The sequence below is a fragment of the Struthio camelus genome, chromosome 1, assembly GCF_040807025.1.
Source record: "Struthio camelus isolate bStrCam1 chromosome 1, bStrCam1.hap1, whole genome shotgun sequence".
Classification (NCBI taxonomy): Eukaryota; Metazoa; Chordata; class Aves; order Struthioniformes; family Struthionidae; genus Struthio; species Struthio camelus.
The window spans coordinates 54,923,967-54,936,470 of record NC_090942.1 but is presented as its reverse complement, the minus strand read 5'-3'; the positions used below and the strand labels follow the sequence as shown (position 1 = coordinate 54,936,470).

The 12,504-nt window shown below is 50.4% G+C and overlaps 5 protein-coding genes across 5 annotated transcripts; 2 read left to right on the top strand and 3 right to left on the bottom strand.

Annotated features, from left to right (window-relative positions):
- Positions 1 to 71: 71 nt before the first annotated feature.
- On the top strand, positions 72 to 735 carry LOC104137766 (histone H3). Its single transcript, XM_009687781.2, has one exon. The coding sequence runs from the start codon at positions 325 to 327 to the stop codon at positions 733 to 735; it is 411 nt and encodes a 136-aa protein (XP_009686076.2). The 5' UTR covers positions 72 to 324.
- Positions 736 to 1,703: 968 nt separating this feature from the next.
- LOC138066823 (histone H4) lies at positions 1,704 to 2,073 on the bottom strand. Its single transcript, XM_068939498.1, has one exon. The coding sequence runs from the start codon at positions 2,071 to 2,073 to the stop codon at positions 1,762 to 1,764; it is 312 nt and encodes a 103-aa protein (XP_068795599.1). The 3' UTR covers positions 1,704 to 1,761.
- Positions 2,074 to 7,002: 4,929 nt separating this feature from the next.
- On the top strand, positions 7,003 to 7,460 carry LOC104145817 (histone H2B 1/2/3/4/6). Its single transcript, XM_009677562.2, has one exon. It carries the CDS (start codon positions 7,060 to 7,062, stop codon positions 7,438 to 7,440), a length of 381 nt encoding a protein of 126 aa, XP_009675857.1. The 5' UTR covers positions 7,003 to 7,059; the 3' UTR covers positions 7,441 to 7,460.
- A 1,477-nt stretch (positions 7,461 to 8,937) lies between these two features.
- On the bottom strand, positions 8,938 to 11,551 carry LOC104145843 (histone H1). The gene has a single exon (XM_068939423.1). It carries the CDS (start codon positions 9,643 to 9,645, stop codon positions 8,989 to 8,991), a length of 657 nt encoding a protein of 218 aa, XP_068795524.1. The 5' UTR covers positions 9,646 to 11,551; the 3' UTR covers positions 8,938 to 8,988.
- Positions 11,552 to 11,700: 149 nt separating this feature from the next.
- LOC104145844 (histone H2A type 2-C) lies at positions 11,701 to 12,204 on the bottom strand. The gene has a single exon (XM_009677601.2). It carries the CDS (start codon positions 12,149 to 12,151, stop codon positions 11,762 to 11,764), a length of 390 nt encoding a protein of 129 aa, XP_009675896.2. The 5' UTR covers positions 12,152 to 12,204; the 3' UTR covers positions 11,701 to 11,761.
- Positions 12,205 to 12,504: the final 300 nt, after the last annotated feature.

The window sequence follows — 12,504 nt, the reverse complement described above, 5'->3', positions numbered from 1 at the left end:
TTTGGCAGAGAGCCGTTATGCGGGAAACAAAATACTATACCAAAAGCACAAGTCAAATACACAAAGGAGAATAGTATATGCTTTAAATACGTAAAAGTCATTTAAAAGAATGAAGTTAATGAAAAAAGTATACCCCTGACATAACAAGCGAAATTCAGAGCTCTTTGGGTTAACGCGGGGGTTTCAAATTGGTCCAATGAGATCGGCGCTTTCGTTCAACCAATCGAGCAGGAGAGCTCGGATATAAATAAGAGTCGGAGCGGGGCGCAATGTTTTACTTTCCTTTGTTCAGCCTTTAGCTGCGCTAAGGGGGAGAGTGAGAGCATGGCGCGGACGAAGCAGACGGCGCGTAAGTCGACGGGCGGGAAGGCGCCGCGCAAGCAGCTGGCCACCAAGGCGGCCCGCAAGAGCGCGCCGGCCACGGGCGGCGTGAAGAAGCCGCACCGCTACCGGCCCGGCACAGTGGCGCTGCGCGAGATCCGGCGCTACCAGAAGTCGACGGAGCTGCTGATCCGCAAGCTGCCCTTCCAGCGCCTGGTGCGCGAGATCGCGCAGGACTTCAAGACGGACCTGCGCTTCCAGAGCTCGGCCGTCATGGCGCTGCAGGAGGCCAGCGAGGCCTACCTGGTGGGGCTCTTCGAGGACACCAACCTCTGCGCCATCCACGCCAAGCGCGTCACCATCATGCCCAAGGACATCCAGCTCGCCCGCCGCATCCGCGGCGAGCGCGCCTGAGGCTCCTGCCGGAGCCGGCGCCCCTCCGCGACCGCCAAACCCAAAGGCTCTTTTAAGAGCCACCCCACAGGCACTGAGGAGAGCTGTTCTCATCCCCGCTCCTGGAGCGGGCTAGCGCTTTGTGCCGGGCGCGGGCTGCGGTGCTGGCGGCAATGCGAGCTGGCGGCGTTTCAGGCAGCGCGCAGGGGCAGCAGGGAGCGCCGGATCCCCCGCTTCGGCCCTGGCAAGCCGGGGCTGCTCGGGGTGAGGCTCGCGGCGGCGGGGAGGGGGGTCGAGCGCGGCCTGTGGCCGGCGGGCACGCTTTCGGGGGAGGAGGGGGAACTGGCGCGTTTGCACGGTGCTCGCGGCTGGTTCTTTCCTCCGCAGTATCTAGGGCGCTACGAGTGTTTCGAGCCGCTTGGCCTGCCCCTCTTCTCCCTCCCCCGCCTTCACCCTCGCCCGGCCCGGCCCCGCCTACGGAACAGAGCGAGCCAGCGAGGGAGGAAAGGGTCCCGCCATTTTTACGGGCTTCCCGTTTGAGCTCCCTTCTCTAAGGCCGGTGTCCGGGGGGGGAGGGGGGGCGGCTCGCTCTGGGACGTGGCTCTCGCACAACCGCTTTGTCCGTCGCTTATGCCTGGGGGCCTGTTTTCTGCGCCTGCCTGTCCCTTCCAGTCCCGTTAAAAGGCGGCCGTGGGGAAGAGGGGGAAGCAGGCAGGCTCCCAGGTTTCGACGCAGAAACGCTTTTCCGCCGAGCCCATTGAGCTACGTGACTGAGCTGTGCCCTGCCGCCCCCCCCGCCCGCTTTCCGGAGCCCTGCCGGTGCGCTTCTTCTGCGCCGATTTTAAGAACTGCCTTAAAAACGGTGGTGGTGGTGAAGGAGGAAGCGTGTACCCCCCTCCACCCTCCCCGTTCCCCAGGGGGTCGTAGCGCAACAGCGCAAGCACTAACTACGCCTGATAAGAGCGATCACGGCCCTTTTTTCGAAAAGGTGGGTGGCTCTGAAAAGAGCCTTTGGGTTGTGAAAGCGCGACCGTTCCTGCGACGAGCTTAGCCGCCGAAGCCGTAGAGGGTGCGTCCCTGGCGCTTGAGCGCGTAGACCACGTCCATGGCCGTGACCGTCTTGCGCTTGGCGTGCTCCGTGTAGGTGACGGCGTCGCGGATGACGTTCTCCAGGAAGACCTTGAGCACGCCGCGCGTCTCCTCGTAGATGAGCCCCGAGATGCGCTTGACGCCGCCGCGCCGCGCCAGGCGGCGGATGGCCGGCTTGGTGATGCCCTGGATGTTGTCGCGCAGCACCTTGCGGTGGCGCTTGGCGCCCCCCTTGCCGAGCCCCTTCCCGCCCTTGCCTCTGCCAGACATCCTCGCGCTGCTCTCGAGCCGAGCTGCGTGTGGCGGCAAGCGGCGCCCGCGGCCCCCTATATTGCCGGCGGTCGGACCTGGTTGGGGACTGCGGCGGGGGGGCGGGACGCGGCGGGGCGGGCCAAGGGCGGGGCTCTTCGCCCCCGCGCTCCCGCTCCCTGGGGACGGGGGCGTTCGCGCGCGGGCGCCACCGAGAGGGCGCGGGGCGGGGCGACAGGACGCCAGGCCCGGCGAGGCCGCGGCTGAGGCGGAGGGGAAGCGGCGGGCGGCGGCGGCGGCACCCTGCGGCCTGGCGCGGCGCGGCGCACGGCCCGGCTTCCGTGCTGGCGGCGCTCGGTGCCCGCGGCCTGTCCCGGCCGCCGGCGGGGGGAGCCGGGGCCCGGCGGGCGCCGGCCGCGAGTCTGCAGCAAAATCCAGCCAATGGGGGCGCGGGGCCGGGAGCGCCGCCGCCGCCCCGCCCCGCGCCGCCGCCATTTCGCGTCGCTCCAACAAAGGCGCCGGGCCGCGGGGTGCGCGGCAGCATGGTCCACGTTTTTATCAAGGAAGCTTAATAGCAGGAGAGATTTACTTCTTGCATGAATTTTTCGTTTATGCTTTTTCTTTCCAGGTTAAATGATTTGTATCACCCACGTCGCTGTGAAACTGAAACGTCAAGTGGCCTTTTTTTGGTTGATAAGGAGTGGTATTCTTGTTATGAAAGTCTTTTGCATATCAGTCTAATGCATTGGAAGTGGTTTTCTAGATTGTCTTAAATGCTTTTAGCTGTGTGAGTTGCATATGTTCAATTTTAGCTGCATACTCATACCCAATTGATATTTTATGCACCCACAAAGTGTATCTAAGTTTTCCTTTTCCCATTCTTTCTCCTCTTAGGCCTATTTTTGGAACAGAACACTGTTTCTGTTAACTGCAGTTGTGTAGCCACAGTCACTGGGAAGAGCACAACATTGTAACGATTTATCTTTTCCTTATAGTCTTTAGAAGTCATCTATTTCAGAACATACAGGACAACACCCCACTCTCTCTTTATTCTTTTATTCCAACTTATAGCTTTTCCAGTGCAATGATTTCATATTGCTGAAATGATGTGGCTCATGTATTTATAGAGTACTTAAGTAATTAGAAAAATGTCAGATGGTAATGGCACTCAACAATTTAAAATATAAAGAAATAATACCTGTACTTCAGATGGTTATGTATATGGCATATAACACACTTATGTTTAAAGTTTCAATCTCAATATTTAAAAGATCTCTCAGTAGCTACCAACAGCCATCAAAGGAGACTCCTCAGACTTGTTTCTAAGGTACATCACTCACTCACAAAATAATTTGCCAAAATAATCACTTCCATGTAGACAGCTGTGATTCAGCATCAGTATATTTGGAATAATCCTAATGCCCTCTGCTATATATGTCCTGCTGATGTTAGTTGTTCTAAAATTTTTTCTTGGGACCTCTCCCTGGTTCTTTTCCCTATTTTCCACACAGTGCAATACACCAGACTAAAATGAAATGAACTTCAGAAACCAAGATAAATCACCTAACATCTACTCTACTGGTCTAAAAATCCCCCTTTTCTCCTCTATTTGCTTACTTTGGGTGATTTTTTTTTTCCTCCTCCCAGGAGCCTTTGGCAGCAGCAGTGTACTCAGTAAGCCAAAGCTGATACACAGACTGTTTGCTTTTCCTCATAAGATACATGGTTCTCTAGCAGTCCTGGCTGAAGAGGCTGCAGGATGTGGGATAAGAGATAAGATACTATTTGTGAATTCCATTTTTCCTGTAGCTGATCTAGAAAACAAGCACTGGCAGAAAAGAATATGTTTCTAATTTTCAGAATGAGAAAGGGTATATTCATGAAAAATCTGTGCAGAGACCACCCAGGAGCTGTATTGGCAAAATATTAACATCAGATTTGCCTTTATCATGGAAAGATGTCTTTCCATTGCCTCCTAGGAACTCCCAGCTGGAGGAGCTAACTAAACCCGTGCAAGCTGCCAGCCTGTAAAACAAGGTGCTCTCCCACAGGAAATGCCACCAGGGAAAAGACTGCCCCACACTTCATTTTGTGTAGCAGTGTGAAGTGGGCTTGTGATTGAGCCCTGAGACTCCTGAGTTGTCCTGGAGCTGCTATTGAAGCCTTTTCTCTGTTCTCTGCCTTCAAGCTCAGGGTTCCTAACTAGAAAGGTTTATTTCTACAGGACACTCCAAGGCCTTGGTCAATCACTGGTATCTCCGTTGTTTTTAAAGTGGAATGAATGATTTTAAGAAGTTCCCATCCACTTCCTTTCATGAACAGTTTTTAGATTATCAAAATACTTAATGAATATCTGATTTCTATATCCCTATAGTCTGACTCATGCCAACAATGCAATAATCTCAGCTCCTCCACCATCACTTCTAAAGTTTCACCCTCCCCTCTTTTCAAGAACTTCAGTTTCCTTTACAGACATCCTCTAATCATCTCCAACTCTCTCCTGCCCCCATTATTTTGCTTTCAGTCCTCTGCAGTTCTTCCCTAACTGCCTCTTTAAGAAGTACACCAGAACTAACTGGCCTGCAGTTATGTGCTGATTTTTCAGCTGACAGGCTAAAACCAAGCAGTAGCTGTTTGGGTCATATCAGTCCCCTTTACTCACTGGAGGCTCTAACCTGGACTTGTTTCTACTCCTTATCTGATCTTCACAAAACCGAATAGAATTGAGTGTCTCTCCGACTTAGATCATCTGTCACTTTTGTCTGGAATTGAATCTGGACCAACAGACTCAAAGGGATTAACAGATAGTGTATGTCTTAAGAAGCTGATTTACTTAAAAACAAAACAAAACAAAACAAAAGAAAACCACATACAAACACCCCAAAAACCAAAGTCAAAGAACTACCTCTGCTTTCTGTCCTAAAATTTGCTCCTAGTCCAGGACCTATGTACTGTAATGTTGCTGAGATTGTCCCATTTTTCTCTTTCAGAGTGGTATGACATGAGCAATAGCCTTTTTCTGCTATTGAGGCAAAATTGGAGAGCCCAGGCCACACTGTCTCGAGTGATATGGCAAGTCTCAGGCTTTCACAGATGTTTGCGAGAACTGCTATTGCCAGGGAGGGATTTCTCCATGGACTACTTTTCCAGGTAAAGTTTATACTGAAAGGAAGCTGTAAGGATGACAGCAAATAGACGGATTATTTAATCCTTAGAAGAAGGAGCACCCTGGCTTCTCTCTTGCCTTGCTGAGAAAGAGAGACCTAGGCCTCTCCAAAAGGCAGATGCAGCTCCTGCCTGCCTTATCTTGCTCTGTCCAAGCTGGTCCAGAGGTCAGTGGCAGCTGTGGGGAGGCAGAGCAGATGGAGGCAGGTGAACACACACCTTGTTTCCTGATCCTGAGGGGGGGAAGGGGCATTAAAGCAGAGAGCCCGAGCATCGGGGAAGCAGCATGAAGCTGCTCTCCTCGACACTGGTGGCTGCTTTTGTGTCTCCCCAGCTTAGCTGCTCAGCACAGCAGGGACACTCACCGACAAGCCTTACTCAGTGGGGAAGGTGAAAGGTCCCACCCTGCCTTCCTTCAGACAGCAGTATTTTGGACAGTAGGCTGGAAGCCTTTGTGCATCCAGCACTGTGCCCATGTGTTCAGCTAAGAAAAAAAAAGGAAAAAAACAAAAGCAAGAACAGCCTGATGAGAGATCTTTTTTTATGCCTGTACCAAGCTCTCACTGTATATTCATGGTATCTAATCAAGCACTTGGTCTTGTGATTTTAGCAGTCTTATTCATTTTAAATTACATTTACCTATGACAAATAGGATTCTTCTGCCCATGCCATCCGTCTTTTCTGAAATCAAGTAAGTTTATAAACTCTGAATGGCCCTTAAGGGCCGCAAAATAATATGGCAACATTATAGCATTAGCTTTGTGATTCCAAGTTATCCAGTCCTAACTTCATGCTCTCCTTTACTGATGAATGAATTTATAATTGTAATTGTATAATGAGACACAAGGCATTTTAGTTAAAAGAACCTATACTCATAAATGCACCTTTGTCTAAACATACAGGGTAACACTCTATCAAAGAACATTTATTCTTCTATCTTATCAGAAAAAAAAACACATCAGAATTCTTAATATTGTTAAATCATTATAGTCTTTTAAACAATTGCATTTTCTGTTTGTGCAATTAGCAAGAAAACATATTGAATATCTGATTTATGATAAATTCTAAATTAAATTTTAAATACATGTTTTATTTTTATTACCAGGAATATTGTCCGTCCTACTTAAGTTCTTCCAATACATATTCCAAAAATGTCCACATTCTTTCTTCTAGTTCAGAAATAAAATCACAACTTTCATCTCATTTAACATTCTGAGAGACAAACCATGTACAAGGAGTCCCAAAGAATTTATTTCAAACACTGTTAACAATGATTTGTATCCCAGAGCCTGAGTAACTTTTTGGTTATACTTTTTTCTCTTTTACATTTAAATTGTGAGTGCTATAAATGTAGGCTACTATATAAAGTATGCAAATATATATATCTTTTTATCTAATAGAAGAAGGAAAAAAACCTTGCAATTTCCTCCTACTGTATCTGGAGAAAATGGCGATAATCACGCTATACATGTACACAGTTATCTCTGTAGCCAGCTGGACGGCATCACGCCCAGACGGCCGTATGCAGCGCGGCGGACTTGCGGAGCAGGCACCCTCCGGCCCGCTCCAGAACCCCCCGACAATCTCTGCCACCGAACCAAGCGATTGAAGGAGCTCGTTGTGATTGGCTGACACGACTGTAACTCGCTAGCCAATAGTAGCATGGAATTTGGAATGGACCAGTCGGAAAGCGGGTAGTAGAATAAGTGACGTCACTGGTGCCGGTATCCAGTAGGAACGCTGAAAGTGGAGGCTGCAGATTTGCATAAGGCCCCTATAAATAGGGCCGTAATCGCCTCGCCCGGCACTCCGGTGCTCCAGCGGAATCCGCGAGTTCTCGACATGCCTGAGCCGGCCAAATCTGCGCCCGCGCCCAAGAAGGGCTCCAAGAAGGCGGTCACCAAGACGCAGAAGAAGGGCGACAAGAAGCGCAAGAAGAGCCGCAAGGAGAGCTACTCGATCTACGTGTACAAGGTGCTGAAGCAGGTGCACCCCGACACGGGCATCTCGTCCAAGGCCATGGGCATCATGAACTCCTTCGTCAACGACATCTTCGAGCGCATCGCCGGCGAGGCGTCGCGCCTGGCGCACTACAACAAGCGCTCCACCATCACCTCGCGGGAGATCCAGACGGCCGTGCGGCTCCTGCTGCCCGGCGAGCTGGCCAAGCACGCCGTCTCCGAGGGCACCAAGGCTGTCACCAAGTACACCAGCTCTAAGTAGAGCGTCCCGGACCGTCAGTTTTAACCCAAAGGCTCTTTTAAGAGCCACCTATTTTCTCAATTAGAAGGGCTGTGTTACTTTTTCTGTTCGGGAGAGGTATGTAAAAAGCCTTTTTGTTTGCAAACAACTAGAATGTAAATACTCGGCCATTTCGGCAGTTAAAATGTAGCTGTTAAAAAGTTCGGAGGGTTTTCAGTTCTGAACTAGATAAAGAGTAACAGTTTATACTAGGCGTAATGGGCTACATTTAGCTATTATGCTATCGATTCTGGGCTTGAATGCCTCTAAGAAAAAATAGAAGCAACTCTCTTGTGTTTGCCAGCTCTTCTATTTCGGAATTTAGAGGTCTCTCTAGGGAAGGTAGGTAATCCTTTTTTTGGTCTATAAATTATTGTGGTAACTGATCTACTCTATATATGTTTTTAAATTCCTGTTACAGTTTAGGCTGAAAACTTCAGTTGCTATTAAAAATGCACGTCGTTTTCTATGTACTGCAAACGTTCACGTATATCGTGGTTTCTGCCCTTAATATTTAGAAAACAGTTACTCAACCCGAATCTTCCAGGTATTTTTTCACTGCAGTCCAGTGTACCCTCCTCCCCGTCACCTTCTATTTTCTAAATAAAGTGGCTGTCACTATTCAAAAACTTGAAGGTAGAGGAAGAACCTTCTTTATGGATTATTCTTCGACTTGAAACGCCAGTGCCCGAAATTCGTAGGCGCTAGTTCTTTCTCTCTTTTTTTTTTTTTAATTTGTTCCTGCGTGAACCTGGGGCAATTGGGGTGTGCAAGGGGGATTTGGGAGTGAGGGAGGGAAAGGGTAGGGTGTGAGAAGTCGGGGACACAAAACTTCCTGGCGCCCCTCTTCAGTATGAAAAGAGAAAATCTGCCTGAGGAAGCTGTGCTGCCGGACAGCGTTTTTCTGCTGGGTAAACGCAGAGCTGGGTCACTGCACTCCTTCCCCGCGCACCGCGCTAGAGCGCAGGGAGCTCGCTCCGCGCGAAGGCGAAAGGGAACAGGCACAGCCGGGGGGAAGTGGGGGGGGGGGAAGAGAAGGGGGCGGGGCTGCCGCCCCTGCGTGTAGAGGGCGGGGCTAGGTGGCCGGAGCGGACCAATCCGGACTCCGCGCGGGATTTTTAAACTCCCCCCGGGTGACCGGGGACGGAGAGCTGGCGGCGCCACAGGGCTTAGGCCGCTCCTCTGCGCCGCCCCCCTCACTGGCAGGCGCCGTGACACACCGCACACGGAAGGGACGGCCGAGAAATTAAAGCGGCGGAGGGGCGGGGGGAAATGCTATCACAGGCTCCCGATTCACACGTAGTAAACACTTTCAGGAAATCCTAATCTTGCACGCAGGGTGTATCAGAACCGCCTAAATTCCCAGAATATTTTCTTTTTCCCGTAAAACTCCCCCTAAAGTGTTGTATTTGATTTTGAGGCTGCAGTAACTGCAGTGCTTCAGCTCTTTTTGAGAATAAGTGGGTGGCTCTTAAAAGAGCCTTTGGGTTTATTTAAATGAGTAGACTCTATAATTTCGTCTAAGTCGTTTTACTTCTTCTTGGGCGCTGCCTTCTTTGCCTTGGCCGCCTTGGGCTTGGCCGCCTTGGGCTTGGCAGGCTTGGGCTTCACCGCCTTCGCCTTGGCCGGGCTCTTCGCTGCCTTCTTGGGGCGACCAGCCTTGGCCGCCTTCTTGGGGCTCTTGGCCGCTTTCTTGGCCGCGGCGGCCGCCGGCTTCTTCGCCTTCTTGGGGCTCTTCTTCACCGCCGCCGCCTTCTTGGGCTTCTTGGCGGCGCTCGCGGGCTTCTTGGCCGCCGGCTTCTTGGGCTTGGCTGCCGGCTTCTTCTTGGTTGCCTTCTCTTTGGTCTCGCCCGGCTTCTTGTTCAGCTTGAAAGAGCCAGAGGCGCCGGTGCCCTTGGTCTGCACCAGGGTGCCCTTGCTGACGAGGCTCTTGAGCCCCAGCTTGATGCGGCTGTTGTTCTTCTCCACGTCGTAGCCGCCGGCGGCCAGCGCCTTCTTGAGCGCGGCCAGCGAGAGCCCCTTGCGCTCCTTGGAGGCGGACACGGCCTTGGTGATCAGCTCGGTGACGCTGGGGCCCGAGGGCTTGCGGGCTTTGGAGCCGCCCGCCGCCTTCTTCGGCTTCTTGGCGGCCGCTTTTGCCCCGGGAGCGGAGACAGCGGGAGCGGCAACAGGCGCGGTCTCCGACATAGTGGCAGGCGTCGTCCACGAATCAGGGGAAACCACTGGGCCTGGAGCAAGTCAGAGGCCTCGTATTTATAGAGGCGAGGCGCGCGCTGATTGGTGCGTTGCAGAGCCCGCCCCGCTGCACGGCAGAAAGGTCCCTTCTCCCCGCTCATTTTGTGTTTCTTAGGAGTCAAAAAAGCGTGTTTTTTCCAGAATTTCTGCCACCGAATCGCCCCAACTCTCACCGCCGTGAAAAAGGAAGACTGTTTTTCCACTCGGCAAAGTTTCCCCGCGGAAAGGCAAGCGGTGAGTTTAAAAAGAGCCGATAAACCCCGAGTCCTGGACCTGGAGAGACCTCGGGAGACAGAAACTTTTGTTTTTCCTTCTAAATAAAATCTGCGACGTGGACAACTAAATCTCCAAAGTAATTAATTATTATTCTTTAAAGGGTCTTCTCTAAATCTGAACTGAAAACCAGGAATTTGAACCGATATTTTAATCGCAAATTGATTTCAAAGAGAAGGAAGTAACACAGGCTCATCTTGAGCACTGAATATGGATTAGAAATTAGCTTCTTTGTCCAAAGTGCTTTACCCTTTTAAAAATAACTAAAATAAATTAAATTAGTGCATTATGTAACAGGGCAGAAAGCAGAATAAACATCTGTGAAGGACCGGTTTTGTCTCAGAAGGAGCTGACTTTTTAAAGTAGAGCAGTTAGCACTATGTTGCTCTGTGTGCACAATACAGACATGGTTACCTATTGCTGTGTTACAGGGCGTTAATTATCTTAATATATTAGGTCACATCAGAATTTCACACAGTTTTCACTATGGATTTTAATGAATACTCTAACACTTTGCATTCAGCAGCTTTTTTTTTTTTTTAATCCAGTTCAATTTGTGAAAATCTGAGTCATCCTTATCTAAGGAGACACTCCTGCAAATGATTCTCCACGCATCTACACCATAAAACTTTATCAACTTATCCTTTATGTTTCTCCTTTTAAAGCAGAATGCTAAATATTACATTCATGCTGTATAGTGATTGATTCTTGCATTGGAATTACGATTTAAATTAGCACATTTAAGTCTCAAGTATCTATTATTCTAAAATGACTAGCTGCTAGGAAGAGAGGGAAAGCCTTCCCATACACTTTATGAAGACCATATTTAAACCATTTAAAAATGAATGCAGCTTATTTCTCATAGCACAGACAACTAAAAAGTTATTTTCTGATATTTTATTATTATCTATGACTCTTCATTTTTAAAAAGATCAACTGAAAACTGCTCTTTTCCTCTTGCTAGTCTGACTGTTAGCAGTGCTAGAGTTTCATATTCATTTTCAAAAAATTATTAAAATATGCTTATTGTCCTATAACCACTGATCTTCATATCTATTTTAGTTTCTTTATTGTTATATTCAGTGCCATATATAGCATTGAATCAAAACTGGCAACAGTCCTTTTTACCTTAAACTGCCTGTCAAGTCATTACAAATTATTCTCAAATTTATTCAAACTCCAGATAGAGAATGGACACGATAGCTCAAAGCAATGAGTAAACTATATTAAAAATTAATAGTTCTGCATGCCTGTTGTTAACTGAAAATGGCAAAATCCATAATTCTGAATTCATCTAGAAGTGGGCAGGGTTGTTTTGAATTTCATTAATGATTCCTTTCAATTTGACATAGGACTAAGCTGAAGGAGGAAAGGATTGCTAGATGCATGGTTCTTTCTTACAGCAATATTCAAAACTGTGTTTTTCTTATTCCTACCAAAGCAAACAAAATTCCTCTGACACAGAGTAATATGGTTAGTTTTGTTAGTGTGTATTCCCCAAAGGTTAACACATAATTTCCAGTCTGTTTGAAATTCAATGCTTTTAATGTTTCACTTTTATTTTGTTCCCTACAAAAAGCTAGGCCCTTAGCACACCTAACTTCTGACAGCAGAAACTGACAGCAAAAAGAAAAAGAAAAAGCACACTCACATACACACACACACACACACACACACACACACAAAATAAAAGCACTTTCTCCTTAAGTTCTACAGCTCCTTTTTTGATAGAGTGGGTGGCTCTAAAAAGAGCCTTTGGGTTACTTTTGAGATGGAAACGCTCCTCTGCTGTGTTTTATTTGCTCTTGGCTTTGTGGCTCTCGGTCTTCTTGGGCAGCAGCACGGCCTGGATGTTGGGCAGCACGCCGCCCTGCGCGATGGTCACCTTGCCCAGCAGCTTGTTGAGCTCCTCGTCGTTGCGGATGGCGAGCTGCAGGTGGCGGGGGATGATGCGCGTCTTCTTGTTGTCGCGCGCCGCGTTGCCCGCCAGCTCCAGGATCTCGGCCGTCAGGTACTCCAGCACGGCCGCCAGGTACACGGGCGCGCCGGCGCCCACCCGCTCCGCGTAGTTGCCCTTGCGCAGCAGCCGGTGCACGCGGCCCACGGGGAACTGCAGCCCGGCCCGCGACGAGCGCGACTTGGCCTTGGCCCGCGCCTTGCCGCCCTGCTTCCCGCGCCCCGACATGCTGCCGCCCGACGCTCTCCCGCAACCGCCACCGCCCAGACCAATCTGAAAGCAGCGTCGCACCGCCCCGCGCCCGGCCCCTTTTATAGCCTCCCTGCGCGGCTCGGCCTGCTTCCCTATTGGCTGTACCGCGCCTTCGCTCGGCGCGTCCAATGGCGCTGCGGATCCAAATCCACCCAATGGGGGAGCAGGCGGCTGTCTTACCTCGCGCGCTGCCCCCGCCCGCCGGCAGCGCGCGCGCGGGGGGGGGCGGGCGGGCGGCCACGCGCACACCTTCCGCGGGGAAGGGCGGGGGCCGTGCAACTCCCCCCTCCCCCCTCGCCCCGTTCGGCTCCGCTCGTGACAGCGCCCCG